This window comes from Theropithecus gelada, chromosome 10, assembly GCF_003255815.1.
Source record: "Theropithecus gelada isolate Dixy chromosome 10, Tgel_1.0, whole genome shotgun sequence".
Lineage (NCBI taxonomy): Eukaryota > Metazoa > Chordata > Mammalia > Primates > Cercopithecidae > Theropithecus > Theropithecus gelada.
Genome location: NC_037678.1, coordinates 18,684,049 through 18,699,277, shown reverse-complemented (window position 1 = coordinate 18,699,277; position 15,229 = coordinate 18,684,049). Strand labels below are relative to the sequence as shown.

Below are 15,229 nucleotides of genomic sequence, written 5' to 3'. Positions count from 1 at the left end.
GGGAGTGCAAGACCAGCCTAGACAACATAGTGAAACCCCGTCTTTACTAAAAATACAAAAAAATTAGCTAGGTGTGGCTGTGTGTGCTGGTAGTTTCACCTACTTGGGAGTCTGAGGTGGGAGAATCTCTTAAGCCCAAGAATTTGAGGCCACTCTGGGAGATAACAAGATAGTAGATATGGGTTTTCACCACGTTGGCCAGGATGGGTTTCGATCTCTTGACCTTGTGATCCACCCACCTCGGCCTCCCAAAGTGCTGGGATTGCAGGTGTGAACCACCGTGCCTGACCTCCTTATTATGATATTAAATAAATACAAATCTCTTCTCAGGTCAGTCTTGTGACACTTGTTCATTCACAGACGTAACTGGGCAAAGGAGTGTGAAAAACATCCCACTTGGTATAAGCCATAGGCCTGGTCCAGCCTTCTTCATTTTGGCATGGGGTAGACCCAGAGGGATTGATTGATTGTCCAGCATTTTCCAGGTAGCCTGAGCTGTAACTCATAGTACACAGCATTTTCTGGGCTTTTATCTGATTTTTCTCTTCCTTTTTTTTGTTTGCTTTTTGTTTTTTGTTTTTTTGAGACAGAGTTTTACTCTTGTTGCCCAGGCTGGAGTGCAGTGGCGCAATCTCAGCTCACTGCAACCTCCATCTTCCAGGTTCAAGCGATTCTCCTGCCTCAGTCTCCCGAGTAGCTGGGATTACAGGCGCCTGCTGCCACGCCTGACTAATATTTGTGTTTTCAGTAGAGGCAGGATTTCACCATGTTGGCCAGGCTGGTCTCAAACTCCTGACTTCGTGGTCTGCCCACCTCAGCCTCCCAAAGTGCTGGGATTACAGGTGTGAGCCACTGCACCCAGCCTTTGTCTCCCTTTTTTATGAGGACTGATTGTTTAGGTGCAGCAGGTTGGGAGAAAGAGTGAAATTGGTAGAAGATAAGGGCTTGAGGGGGTTCATTGAGGGATGATTGATTACAGGGTGCTCAGCTAACAGCTACCACTGTTCTCCAGGATAGCATTTTGTGTTAATACCTGCTGTAATTCTACTTCTTGCTAGTAAACTTAATTGAGCACCTCCTATCCTCACACTGTCCTGAACAGTTTCTGCACATTAATCTAGTTTAATTTGAAAACAGCTCTGTAGAAGGCTGGGTGCGGTGGCTCATGCCTGTAAATCTAGCAGTTTGGGAGGCTGAGGCGGGCAGATCACGAGGTCAGGAGATCTAGACCATCCTGGCCAACATGGTGAAACCTCGTCTCTACTAAAAATACAAAAAATTAGCTGGACATGGTGGCATGTGCCTGTAGTCCCAGCTATTCAGGAGGCTGAGGCAGGAGAATCGCTTGAACCAGGGAGTCGGAGGTTGCACTAAGTTGAGATCACTCCACTGCCCTCCAGACAGGGTGACAGAGTGAGACTCCATCTCAAAAAAAAAAAAGAAAAAGAAAAAGAAAACAGCTCTGTAAGGCGTAGGCTTCATTGTCTCTTTTGTTTTGTTTGTTTTTTTGTTTTGTTTTTTTGAGACAGTCTCACTCTGTTGCCCAAACTGGAGTGTAGTGGTGCAATCACAGCTCACTATAGCCTTGACCTCTGAGGCCCAAGTGATCTTCCTACCTCAACCTCCTAGGTAGCTGGGACTAGCATGTGTCACCACACCTGCCTAATTTTTTGTATTTTTTGTAGTGACAGGTCTCACTATGCTGCCCAGGCTGGTGTCAACTCCTGGGCTCAAGCGATCTGCCAACCTTGGCCTTCCAAAGTGTTGCGATTATAGGTGTAAGTCACCACGCCTGGCCCATTGTCTCATTTTTAAAGATAATGCCAATGAACCTCATGAAGTTACTATGGCCATTCACCTAGTAAGTGATACTCAGCTCTCAGCTGAGATTCTTACCTAGACCAGTTTCTCTCCAGGCTGGTCAGGTCTGAAAGCCATGCTGTTTCTGCTGTACTATTCACCTTTTTTTTTTTTTTGAGACGGAGTTTCGCTCTTGTTGCCTGGAGTGCAATGGCATGATCTCGGCTCACCGCAACCTCCGCCTCCTGAGTTCAAGTGATTCTGCCTCAGCTTCCTGAGAAGCTGAGATTATAGGTACCCATCACCATGACTGTTTGATTTTTTTGGATTTTTAGTAGAGATGGGGTTTCATCATGTTGTCCAGGCTGTTGTCGAACTCCTGACCTCAGGTAATTCACCTGCCTCGGCTTCCCAAAGTGCTGGGATTACAGGTGTGAGCTACTGCACCAGGCATGTATTGGTTTCATGTAAGACTTGTAATAACTTGTGTGTGTATCCTTTCAGAGCACAGGCTGGTGAGCTGTGGGTTAAGAATGAGAAGGTCATGTGTGGTTACATCAGTGAAGATACCAGGGTAAGATTTATAAAATGCATTTTTGGTTTTATCTCCCCATCCCATTATGGCTAAGTCCTAAAATCAAAAATAAAACAAGGGTGGGGCAGGACACCAAGGTGGGCAGATTGCTTTATCCCAGGAGTTCAAGACAAGCCTGTGCAACATGGAGAGACCCACCTATACAAAAATTAGCTAGGCATGGTGATGGGTGCCTCTGGTCTCAGCTATTCAGGAAACTGAGGTGGGAGAATTACCGGATCCCAGGAGTTCGAGGCTGCAGTGGGTCATGATTGCATCATTGCACTCCAGCCTGGGTGACATACAGCAAGACCCCGTCTCAAAAACAAACAAACAAAAAACACAAACAAAAATCTGATATGCTCTTGACTGCTACTGTTTGCCTACATGGAACTAGTAATATCAAGTTCTCTTGAAACTGTTTTACAGTTGAATGTCTCCAGTTTGGAATTGATCTTCATTTTCTTCTGAAGGGGTCTGTTTAATTTCAAACAGAAAGATACAGTATCTGGCCTGCAGAATGCCATGCCCATTCATACATAGCAAAAGTTAAGCCCTATGGAAGATCATGTCATAAACTTGAAGAGAGACCTTTGCCAATGAACGTTACCTATGCTGGTAAAACCGTATGTCTACCTTTGCTCGTTCCCATCTCCATGCCTTCTCTGAGAGCAGTCGTTTTCAACCAGGGGTGATTTTGCTCCCTTCAGGGGTCTTTTGACAATGTCTAAAGACATATTTGGTTGTCACAACTGAGGGGTTGTGAAATTGGCATCTAGTGAGAATCCTGCTAAACATGCTACACATCCAGAGCAGGCCTCCAGAGCAAAGAGTTATCTGGCCCAAAATGTTAATATGTTGTAGGGGTTGTCTTGTGCATTGCAGAATGTTTAGCAGCATCCCTGGCCTCTACTCACGAGATGCCAGTATCACCCACCACCCTTTACCCTACAAATCTACAAGTTATGACAGCCAGAAATTTCTCCAGACCTGCCAAATGTCCCCTGAGGGGTAAAATCACCCTTGGTTGAGACCCAATGTGCCCTTAGAGGGAACCACTCTACGAACCTCATTTTTGTAATTTCCTATTGTTTACATTGGATGTATTTACATTGTTTGTAAATATATGTATGTTTTGTGTGTGTGCGTATACACATGACCCAATTAATTGCCAGAGTACTCACCATAATCGTGCCTTTGCTTTCCTGCAAAGGTATCTGAATAGTGAGACTTAGCTATTTTATAAATGTTGGGGTGAAGAGTATTCCAGGCAGAGGAAACAATTTTCAGAAGTCAGTGTGGTGGAAGTATTGCAGACAGGCAGGGAGAACGATGTTGGTGAGGAGATAGGCAGGTTCCAGCCAGTTCATATGGGGCCTTCAAGGTGGTTAGAACCAGTTTAGAGTTTTTCTAAGGAGAATTAGAATCCACTGATGGGTTTTAAGTGGCAGAGTCATACTTGAATTATGCTTTTAAACAATCACTACTCATTCAGTTGTATTTTGTTGAATAAAACCCTCCAAATCACCGGCTCTAATGGCCAAAGGTCAACTTTTCTCTGTCATGTAAAAGAAATCATGGGTATGTAATTCATGGTTGGTACAATAGTGTCACCATTATTGGTGTCCTTGTGTCTTATTGTTCTGTTATCCTCAGGGTAGGGCTTCCATGTCCACCTAGAGCTGATATAATCACATCCATATTCCAGGCAGAGGAGAGAGGAAGGAAAGAGAGACGAGAGGTGTATCGCCCCACCAAGTCAGCTTCCTTTATGGACACAACACTTCCATTTAAAGCTTACAGGCCAGATTTTAGTCACTTGTAGCTGCTATGGAGGCTGGGAAGTTTTGTCTTTTGGTTGGGTCTCTTGCCTTTCAGAACAGAATCAGAAGAAGGGAAGAATGGATAGGCATTTAGCATTAAGTGCTGCAGCCCTTCTGGCTCTGGTATAGAGAGTTGTTTCCAGGGTCAAGAGTAAAAGCAGATAAGTGAGTTAGAAGACCCGCTATAGTCTAGCAAGAAAATGGTGGTATGGACTAAGGTGAGAGCTGTAACAGTGGAAGGATGTGGGCAGGTATGAGACACATTTCTGGATAGGGTCTACAGAACTTGCTTGTAGATTGGATGTGAGGAATGAAGGAAAGAGAAGGACTGAACAGCTAGGTAGATGGTGGTGCCATTTATGAGATGGGGAAGACAGGGAAGAAGCAGGTTGGGGACATTAGGAAGCTCCATTTGGGAGAAGTCTGTTGGACACCTGAGGGGAGGAATCGCTAGAGGCAGTTGAGTCTGGAGTTCTCTTCATCACTTCTCCCATGTGTTGTTCCCCACTGCCCCCCAGTGTCCTCGCCACGCAAACCACTCATTGTTCCCCAACATGCTATCTTCTCTCTTGCCACTATGTCTTTACACATGCTGCCCTCTGTAACCTGAGGTGCCTAGACCCTGCGTTTCCCCTTCCCAAGCCACTCATCCAGGTCTCAGCTCTAGTCTTAGGATTCCCTGCTTCTGGAGAGCCTTCCTGGTCCACCAGGCTGAAAGTACCTCCATGGCACCCTGGATCTGTGCACTCATTAGCAGTTCCCACACTGCGGTAGGTGCGCTTGCTTGTGTGCCTTGTCACTGGACCGTGAGCACCCTCAGAGCAAGGATGCATCTTTAACCTTTATATGCCAAAGTTCTCTGGCATGTCTACTGGCACCTAGTAGTCTCTCAAATGTTGGTGGAGTGAAATATTAGACAGGCTTCACTGCCTCAAGAATTCATCATCTGGGCCGGGTGCAGTGGCTCACACCTGTAATCCCAGCACTTTGGGAGGTCAAGGCGGGTGGTTCACCTGAGGTCGGGAGTTCGAGACCAGCCTGACCAACATGGAGAAACCCCATCTCTACTAAAAATAGAAAATAAACCGGGCTTGGTGGTGCATACCTGTAATCCCAGCTACTTGGGAGGCTGAGGCAAGAGAATCACTTGAACCCAAGAGGCGGAGGTTGCCGTGAGCCAAGATCACATAGAGTGAAACTCTGTCCCCAAAAAAAAAAAAAACAAAAAACCAAAGAATTTATTATCTGATTAGAGAAACAAGACTTCCAAATTTTCTTTTTAATTAATTATTTTTGAGATGGGGGTCTTGTTGTGTTATTCAGGGGTCCTTCCTGGGCTCTAGCAGGCCTGTTTCAGTATCTGGGATTACAGGCACATGCCACCACACCCATCAGAAAAACACAACTTTATCTTTATTGTATTTATTTATTATTATTATTTTTTTTTTTGAGATGGAGTCTCGCTGTGTCACCCAGGCTGGAGTGCAGTGGTGCGATCTCAGCTCACTACAACCTCCGCCTCCTGGGTTCAAGAGACTCTCCTGCCTCAGCCTCCTGAGTAGCTGGGACTATGGGCACTTGCCACCACACCTGACTTTTTATATTTTTAGTAGAGACGGGGTTTTACCATGTTGGCCAGGTTGGTCTTGAACTCCTGACCTCAAGTGATCCGCCCACATCAGCCTCCCAAAATGTTGGGATTACAGGGGTGAGCCACTACATCTGGCCAAAAAAATATTAAATAAGATGAGGCTGGACATGGTGGCTCATGTCTGTAATCCCAGGACTTTGGGAGGCCAAAGTAGGGGGATTGCTTGAGCCCAGGAGATTGAGACCAGCCTGGGCAATAGAGGGAGAACCCATCTCTCAAAAGAAAATTTAGCTGGGCTAGTGGCCCACACCTGTAATCTCAGCTGCTTGGGAGGCTGAGGCAGGATGATCACTTGAGCCCAGGAGTTTGATGTTGCAGTGAGCTATGATGGTGCCACTGCACTCCTACCTGGGAGACAGAGTGAGACCTTGTCTCTACAGACAGAGGAAAACAACTTTAAGAACCTTGCATATTTATTATTATAACTTTTAGACAATATAACCTATATTTCTGTTCATTTCTCTGAATTTTTTTTTTTTTTTTTTGAGACGGAGTCTCATTCTGTCGCCGAGGCTGGGGTGCAGTGGTGTGATCTTGGCTCACTGCAACCTCAGCCTCCCGGGTTCAAGCGATTGTCCTGCCTCAGCCTCCCCAGTAGCTGGAATTACAGGCGCTCACCACCATACCTGGCTAATTTTTGTATTTTAGTAGAGACGGGGTTTCGCCATGTTGGTCAGGCTGGTCTCCAACTCCTGACCTCAGGTGATCCACCTGCCTCAGCCTCCCAAAGTGCTGGGATTACAGGCGTGAGCCACCGTGCCCGGCCAGGAGCTTCAGTCTTTAAGGAGCAGGTCTCTGATGGACTAAAGGAGTGTTAGAGATTTACATTTTACGTTCCCTCTAAACTTCTTTAGAGCCTTGTGGAGGAAAGGCTCTGTGGTATAGCACACAGGGCTAGAAAACCACTTATGCTTTTCATTGAGGCAGTCTGAGAGTAATGGAAGTACAATGTGAGTTATAATTTATTAGACTGGCAACTCATCACCTGGCACATCTTAGCCCAAGTTCTGTCTTCGTAATGAGATTTCCATAACTTTCCCAGGTAGATTCACTGCCCTTTCCCCTGCATTTCTTGTGTAAATGTTCATAGAACCTTTGTATATGCTGGAATGTTTTGCATGTTTTTATCTTGTACTGTAAGCTCCTAGAGGATAGGGAACAGATCTTCTTTTCACTGTCTCTGAAACAGGGCTCAGAGTAAGAGTTCAGTAACTATTTAAATGAAACAAAGAAAGCTTCGATGAAGTTTGCTGTTAGAGGTCCCAAGTCAGGGCCCCAAGCTGTGGCTCATGCTTGTAATCCCAACACTTCAGGAGGCAAAGGTGGTAAGAGGTGAAGCCAGCTAGACTTTCTGGGTCGAGTGGGGACTTGGAGAACTTTTCTGTCTAGCTAGAGGATTGCAAATGCACCAATCAGCACTCTTTGTCTAGCTAAAGGATTGTAAGTGCACCAATCAGCACTCTGTAAAATGGACCAATCAGTAGGACGTGGGCTGGGACAAATAAGGGAATAAAAGCTGGCCACCCTAGCCAGCAGCCCAACCCGGTCCCATTCCACGTGGAAGCTTTGTTCTTTTGCTCTTCACAATGTATCTTGCTGCTGCTCCCTCTTGGTGAGCAAAGGTGGTCCATGCCACCTGTAAGAGCTGTAACACTCACTGCGAAGGTCTGCAGCTTCATTCTTGAAGTTAGGGAGACCAGGAACCCACTGGAAGGAACCACCTCGGAGACAGTGTGAGGATTGCTTGGGCCCAGGAGTTTGAAACCACTCTGGGCAACATAGGGAGACTGCCTCTTTACAAAAATACAAAAATTTTGTGGCCTGGGGATGCACTCCCATAGTCCCACCTGCTCGGGAGGCTGCAATGGGAGGATCATTTCATCCTGGGAGTCTGAGGCTGCAGTGAGCTGTGATTGTGTCCCTGCACTCAGCTTGGGCGGCAAGAGTGAGATCCTATCTCAAAACAAAGGAAAAAAAGAAGTCCAACATCACGGGATTCTTTTATCATTGCTTTAAAAAAAAATTGTGGTTAAAAAGCCTATCACAAAATTTACCATCTTAACCATTTTTAAGTGTATAGTTCAGTAGTGTTAAGAACATTTATACTGTTGTGAAGCAGATCTTCAGAACTTTTTCATCTTATAGAACTGAAACTCTATATGGCATTGCTTTTTAATACAATTGTGTTTTTATTTCAGGTGGTGTTTCGTTCTACGTCGGCTATGGTTTACATATTTATTCAGATGAGCTGTGAAATGTGGGATTTTGATATTTATGGTACTATTTGTAATGCTGATTGTAACTGCTAAGGGGAGAATTTTCTGGAACTACAAATGCTAATTCATGAATGCCCAGGGTTCCCCACATCATCTTCTAACAAACTTTAAATATCCTTGTGAGAATAATCCTATTTGGAGGTTAGAGTGTTTTCTCGTTCTGAAGATACACTGCTTTTTTCAATAATCAAATTTTTTTCAAACTACATTTTACGTTGAAGCCACAGCCTGTTAGTAGTGAGGCAGATATTAAATTTGGCTTCAAAAAATAAATAAATAAACTTGGCGTCTTAGAAAGTTGAGAATGAAACCACTTTGTACATCTGGCTGTTACGATCTTGTAAGATGTACAAAACAGGCTGGGCGTAGTAGCTCATGCCTTGTAATCCTATCAGTTTGGGAGACTGAGGTGGGCGGATCACCTGAGGTCAGGAGTTGGAGACTAGCCTGACCAACATGGGGAAACCCCGTATTTACTAAAAATACAAAAATTAGCCGGGTGTGGTGGCAGGTGGCTGTAATCCCAGCTTCTTGGGAGGCTGAGGCAGGAGAATTGCTTGAATCTGGGAGGCAGAGGTTGCAGTGGACCAATATCACGCCACTGCACTCCAGCCTGGGAGGCAGAGCGAGACTCTGTCTTGGAAAAAAACAAGAAACAAACAAACAAAAAAGATGTACAAAATACACCTTTTTGGTCCCCTTTCTTAGAGAAGAGATTGCAAGCAATTTACTTAGGGAATTGCTTAGAGAAAAATTTACTTAAAGAAGAAATTTAGTTAGAGAAGAAATTGCAAACAAGAAATAAAGATTGTGCTCATGTTCTCACCTTCTTTTCATTGTTTCTTTTCAGGGGATTTGTATTTTGAGAAAGCTGTGAATGGTTTCCTTGCTGATCTATTTACCAAGTGGAAGGTACATTTCTTACACACTAAGTCTCATTATGTAAACGTTACCCAATACAGATTTTTTTTTTTTTTTTTTTTTTGAGACGGAGTCTCGCTCTGTAGCCCAGGCTGGAGTGCAGTGGCCGGATCTCAGCTCACTGCAAGCTCCGCCTCCCGGGTTCACGCCATTCTCCAGCCTCAGCCTCCCAAGTAGCTGGGACTACAGGCGCCCGCCACCTCGCCCGGCTAGTTTTTTGTATTTCTTAGTAGAGACGGGGTTTCACCGTGTTAGCCAGGATGGTCTCGATCTCCTGACCTCGTGATCCACCCGTCTCGGCCTCCCAAAGTGCTGGGATTACAGGCTTGAGCCACGGCGCCCGGCCCCCAATACAGATTTTAAAAATGTACTGTTTTTGTTAAATTGCCCTAAATTTAGCGATTTTAGCTAAAACCCAGACTCCAGATTTAAATTACCCTAATAATCTCAACTTATGAGAATTTATGAAAAACACAAAGCTAGCATCACACTCAATGGTAAAAGACTGAAAACTTTCCCCCAAGATGAGTAACAAGGTAAGTATGCTTGCTTTTGCCACTGGTATTCAACATTATACTTACTAGAAGTTCTAGACAGACCATCTAGACAAGCAGAAGAGATAAAAGGTATCCAAATTGAAAAAGAAGTAAAACTATTTCTATTCACAGATAATATGATCCTAAATGTAGAAAATCCTCAAAATCCACAAAGTAAGTGTGAGAGCTAGTGCGTTCAACGAAGTTTCAGGATACCTAATCAACACACAAAATAATTGTGTTTCTATATACCAGCAATAAACAATCTGAAAGAATAAAATACTTAGAATACTTTACCCTGGGAGCTGTAAGACTGGTCCACTAAAATCTATGAAATATTGTGAAAGGAGTTAATGGAGACCTGAGTAAATAGTAAGATAAGCTGTGTTCACAGATAGAAAGACTCAATATTGTGCATTTGGCAATACTACCCAAAGCAGTTTACAGTTTAGTGCAGTTCCTATCAAAATACCAGTGCCCCCCCCTTTTTTTTTTTTTTTTTTGCAGAAATAGAAATGCTGATCCTAAAATTCATGTGGAATTGCAAGGGATCCCGAATAGTCAAAACAATCTTGTAAAAGGAGAACGAAGTTGGAGGACTCTCACTTTCTAATTTCAAAACTTACTAAAACCCTCAATCATCAGAATAGTGTGATATGATGTAAGGTTAGATATATAGATCAATGGGATTGAATTGAAATCAATCCGTACATCTATGGTCAGTTAGACAAGGGCATCAAGTTCTTTTAATGAGAGAAAGAATATTCTCTTCAACAAATTATTCTGAAACAACTGAATGTCCATATGGAAAAGAATGAATTTGAACCCTCACCTCAAATCATATATGAAATGGAACCAAAATGAATCAAAGACTTAAATATAAGAGCTAAAATTGGCTGGGCGCGGTGGCTCACAACCTGTAATCTCAGCACTTTGGGATGCCAAAGTGGGCAGATCACTTGAGGTCGGGAGTTTGAGACCAGCCTGGCCAACGCGACGAAACCCTGTCTCTACTAAAAATACAAAAATTAGGCCAGGCATCGTGGTGGGTGCCCTGTAATCCCACTACTCAGGAGGCTGAGACAGGAGAATCACTTGAACCTGGGAGGTGGAGGTTACAGTGAGCCGAGATTATGCCACTGTACTCCAGCCTGGGCAACAAAGTGAGACTCCATGTCAAAAATAAATAAATAAGTAAATAAAGAGCTAAAACTATAAAGCTGAGCCAGGTGTGGTCGCTCATGGGAGGTGGAGGTGGGCAGATTGCATGAGCCCAGGAATTCCAGACCAGCCCTGGCAATATGACAAAACTTTGTCTCCACAAAAACAAAAACTTAGCTGGGTGTGGTGGCTAAAAAAAAAAGAAAATAAAGAAGAAAGAATTTTTTAAAGTTTTATTTTTATTTTATTTATTTATTTATTTATTTTGAGACGGAGTCTCACTCTGTTACCCAGGCTGGAGTGCAGTGGTACAATCTCAGCTCACTGCAACCTCCGCCTCCCACGTTCAAACAACCTGAAAAAAAGAATTGAATTTTTTTTAAGAGACAGGGTTTTACTCTATCCTGTCACCTAGGTTGGAGTGCAGTGGTATAATCAGACTGTAACCTCAAATTCCTGTACTCAAGGTATCCTCTTGCCTCAGCTTCTTGAGTAGTTGGGACTACAGGCATTTGCCAACACAGCCAGCTAAATTTTTTCTGTTTTTAGTTTTGTAGAGACAGGGTCTCGTTTTGTTGCCTGGGCTACTCTTGAACTTTTATTTTCATGTGATTCTCTCACCTGCCTGAATTCTCCACCTGTTCAATTCTCCTGCCTCAGCCTCCTGAGTAGCTGGGATTACAGATGCCTGCTATCATGCCCAGCTAATTTTTTGTATTTTTACTAGACAGAGGGTTTTACCATGTTGGCCAGGCTGGTCTTGAACTGCTAACCTCAGGCGATCCGCCTGCCTCAGCCTCCCAAAGTGTTGGGATTACAGGCATGAGCTGCCGCACCCAGCCTAAAAAGTTTTATTTTATTTTATTTTTTGAGACAGGGTCTCACTGTCACCCAGGCTGAAGTGCAATGGAGCAATCATGGCTCACTGTAGCTTTGACCTCCTGGGCTCAAGGGATCCTCCTGCCTTAGCCTGAGTAGCTTGGGACTACAGGCGTTTGCTACCACACCTAGCTAATTTTTTGTACTTTTTGTAGAGACGGGGTTTTGCCATGTTGCCCAGACTGGTCTCAAACTCCTGAGCTCAAGCAGTCGCCCACCTCGGCCTCCCAAATTGCTAGGATTACAATAGAACTACCACGCCTGGCTGGGAAATTCATATAACCTTGTTCTTAGATATAACACCAAAAGCACAACCTCCAAATTAAAAGCAGATGAGTCAGACTTCAAAATTAAAAACTTTTATTCATCGACAGACATTATCAAGAAAGTGAAGGGGCCAGACGTGCTGGCTCACACCTTTAATCCCAGCACTTTGGGAGGCCGAGGTAGGAGAATTTCATGAAGCCAAAAGTTCCAGTAGCCCAGGCAACGAAACGAGACCCTGTCTCTACAAGAATAAAAACAGAAAAAAATAGCTGACTGCATTGGCAAATGCCTGTAGTCTCAGCTACTCAAGAGGCTGAGGCGAGAGGATCCCTTGAGCACAGGAATTTGAGGTTACAGTACAATTGTACCACTGCACTCCAACCTGGGTGACAGGACAGAGCGAGACCCTGTCTCTTAAAAAAAAAAAAGAAGGCAACCCACAGAATGGGAGAAAATATTTGCAAATGATCTTCTGATAAAAGTCTGTTATCCAGAAAATACATAGAACTTCTATAACTCAAGAAAGGAAATAAAAAACCCTAATTGACAAATGGGCAAAGGCTGCCCCATTCTCCATGATGTGATTATTTCACATTACATGCCTGTATCAAACATCTCATGTACCCCACAGATATAAACACCTACTATGTACCCATAAAAATTAAAAAATAATTAAAATTATTAAATAAAAACAAATGGGCAAAGGACTTGAATAGACATTTCTCATGTCCAACAAGTACATGAAAAGATGCTCAAGATCATTAGTCTTTAGGAAAATGCAAACTAATACCGCAATGAAATGCTGCTTCACACCCACTAGGATGACTATATACGTGTATATGTATTTTTTGAGACAGAGTCTCGCCATGTTGCCCAGGCTAGAGTGCTGTGGCACAATCATAGCTCACTGCAGCCTTGATTGCCCAAGCTCAAGGGGCCATCCCTCCTCAGCCTCCTGGGTAGCTGGGACTACAAGCATGTGCCACTATGCCCTGCTACTTTTTTTTTTTTTTTTGGTGGAAATGAGGTCTCACTATGTTATCCAGGCAGATCTCGAACTCCTGAGCTTAAGTGATCTGCCCACCTTGGCCTCCCAAGGTGCTGAGATTACAGACATGAGCTACAGTGCCTAGCCCATATTCTTTTTTTTCTTTTTTTCTTTTTGAGACAGAGTTTTGCTCTTGTTGCCCAGGCTGGAGTGCAATGGTGCAATCTTGGCCCACTGCAACCACTGCCTCCTGGGTTCAAACAATTCTCCTGCCTCAGTCTCCCAAGTAGCTGAGATTACAGGCGCCTACTGCTATGCCCAGCTAATTTTTTTGTATTTTTAGTAGAGATGGGGTTTCACCATGTTGGCCGGGCTGGTCTCGAACTTCTGACCTCAGATTATCTGCCAGCCTCGGCCTCCCAAAGTGCTGGGATTATAGGGGTGAGCCACTGTGCCTGGTCTCATATTCTTTATTTTATTTATTTATGTATTTTTTGAGACAGAGTCTTGCTCTGTCGCCCAGACTGGAGTGCAGTGCTGCAATCTCAAACATGGCTCACTGCAACCTCCACCTCCCAGGTTCAAGCGATTCTCGTCCCTCAGCCTGCCGAGTAGCTGGGATTATAGGTGTGCGCCACCTTACCCTGCTAATTTTTGTATTTTTAGTAGTGATGTGGTTTCATCATGTTGGCCAGGCTGATCTCGAACTCCTGGCCTCAAGTGATCTGCCCACCTTGGCCTCCCAAAGTGCTCGATTACATATTCTTGACAGCATTATTCATGTTAGCTAAAAAGTAGGATAACACAAATAACAAATGTCTTTCAGCTAAAGTATAGATAAATAAAATGTATATCCATTCAATATAGTAGTAGTCTACCATAAAGAAGAATGAAGTACTAACACATGCTACAGCATAGATGAATCTTGAACACGTACTAAGTGAGAGAAGCCAGACATAGTGGATCAAATACAAATCATAGGATCTTATGTATATGAAATGTCCAGAATAGGTAAATATATAATATAGAGATCAGTGGTTGCCAGGAACCGAGGGTGGGGAGTGACTGTTTAATCAGTTTGGGATTTCCTGTTGGGGTGATGAAACTGTTTTGGATTTAAATAATGGTGATAGTTATACAACATGGTGAATGTATTAAATGTCACAATGGCAATATGTATATGTGTTTTACCACAATTAAAAAATTATTTCATTCAATTATCCCACCTTGATTTCACATGAAAACGTTTTGATGAAAAAGTATTTGAAGTCACATGATGTAACGTAAAAGAGTAGAGTTTGTATTAAGGCAGACTGGGTTTTAAATGATCTCGTTAGCTTGCCTTTTTTTTTTTTTTTTTTTAAATTAAGAGACAGGGTCTTGCTATGCTGCTCAGGCTGGTCTTGAACTCCTGGGCTCCAAGGATCCTCTCACTTAATCCTCCTCAGTAGTTGGGACTACAGGCGCAGGCTACTATGCCTGGCTGATTAGCTTTTTCATCTCCAAGGATTAGTCTCTGAGGCTCCATTTCTTCAGCTGCAAAATGAAGATGATAATAGACCCTCTCATCACATCGCTTATGAGTTGAGACACTCCATGCCCATGTCAGCCCGTTGTGAGCCCATTGTGTTTTCCTGTATATCACTTGCACTAAAATTAGATAAGTGTGCTGAGTTTGGAGCTCTTGGAGTCCAGTGAATTAATTGGTAGTCAGTGAAGGTCTGCTGTTTCCTAGCACTCTGCTCTTGGTACTGTGGCTTGTATTTAGGAATTTCTGTCCACTTGAGATACATTTATGAAATGTGCATTATATTATGTGCCTTATATAGTGAGTGCTGAATTCTTTAGTCACTAAGCGTACTTGGGATAAAGATGAGGTTGGTCAGTAGAGGCTGTTGTCTTCAGAGACCCAGGAGGAACTGAAACTGAACTTGCTAGCTCACTGGTGCAAGCCACTTTTCATATTCATTTGTAAACACCCTACTTCCGGGATATTGATCTCCAGACTCCATAGAAATGTTTATTCTCTTTAGTCCCCGTCGCTGTCCAAAGGTAGTTCTTTGCCTTGGCTTATACCACTGAGTCTGGAGCAAACCCCCACCCTCGTCCTATGAGACAAGTAGGGTGTGGGAGTGTCTTTGATTCTTAAATCCACCACCATGGGTGCTGTTCTTGTTCCCTAGACCACAGTTCTGCAGAAATTAAAAAACACTGTAGGCCTGGCATTGTGGCTCACGCCTGTAATCCCAGCACTTTGCCAAGGCTAGTGGATCACTTGAGCCCAGACTGGGGATTATGATGAAACTCTTATCTCTCTCTTTTTTTTTCTTTCTTTTTTTTTTTTTTTTTTTTT

At 43.6% G+C, this 15,229-nt stretch overlaps 1 protein-coding gene across 1 annotated transcript in view; it reads left to right on the top strand.

Annotated features, from left to right (window-relative positions):
• Positions 1 to 15,229, top strand: part of DEPDC5 (DEP domain containing 5) — a 157,913-nt gene that overhangs the window by 20,149 nt on the left and 122,535 nt on the right. The window contains exons 8-11 of the mRNA XM_025398090.1: positions 2,305 to 2,374; positions 8,047 to 8,125; positions 8,975 to 9,072; positions 12,083 to 12,098. Coding sequence (XP_025253875.1) covers positions 2,305 to 2,374; positions 8,047 to 8,125; positions 8,975 to 9,072; positions 12,083 to 12,098 — 263 coding nt within the window. The remainder of the gene's footprint in view (positions 1 to 2,304; positions 2,375 to 8,046; positions 8,126 to 8,974; positions 9,073 to 12,082; positions 12,099 to 15,229) is intronic.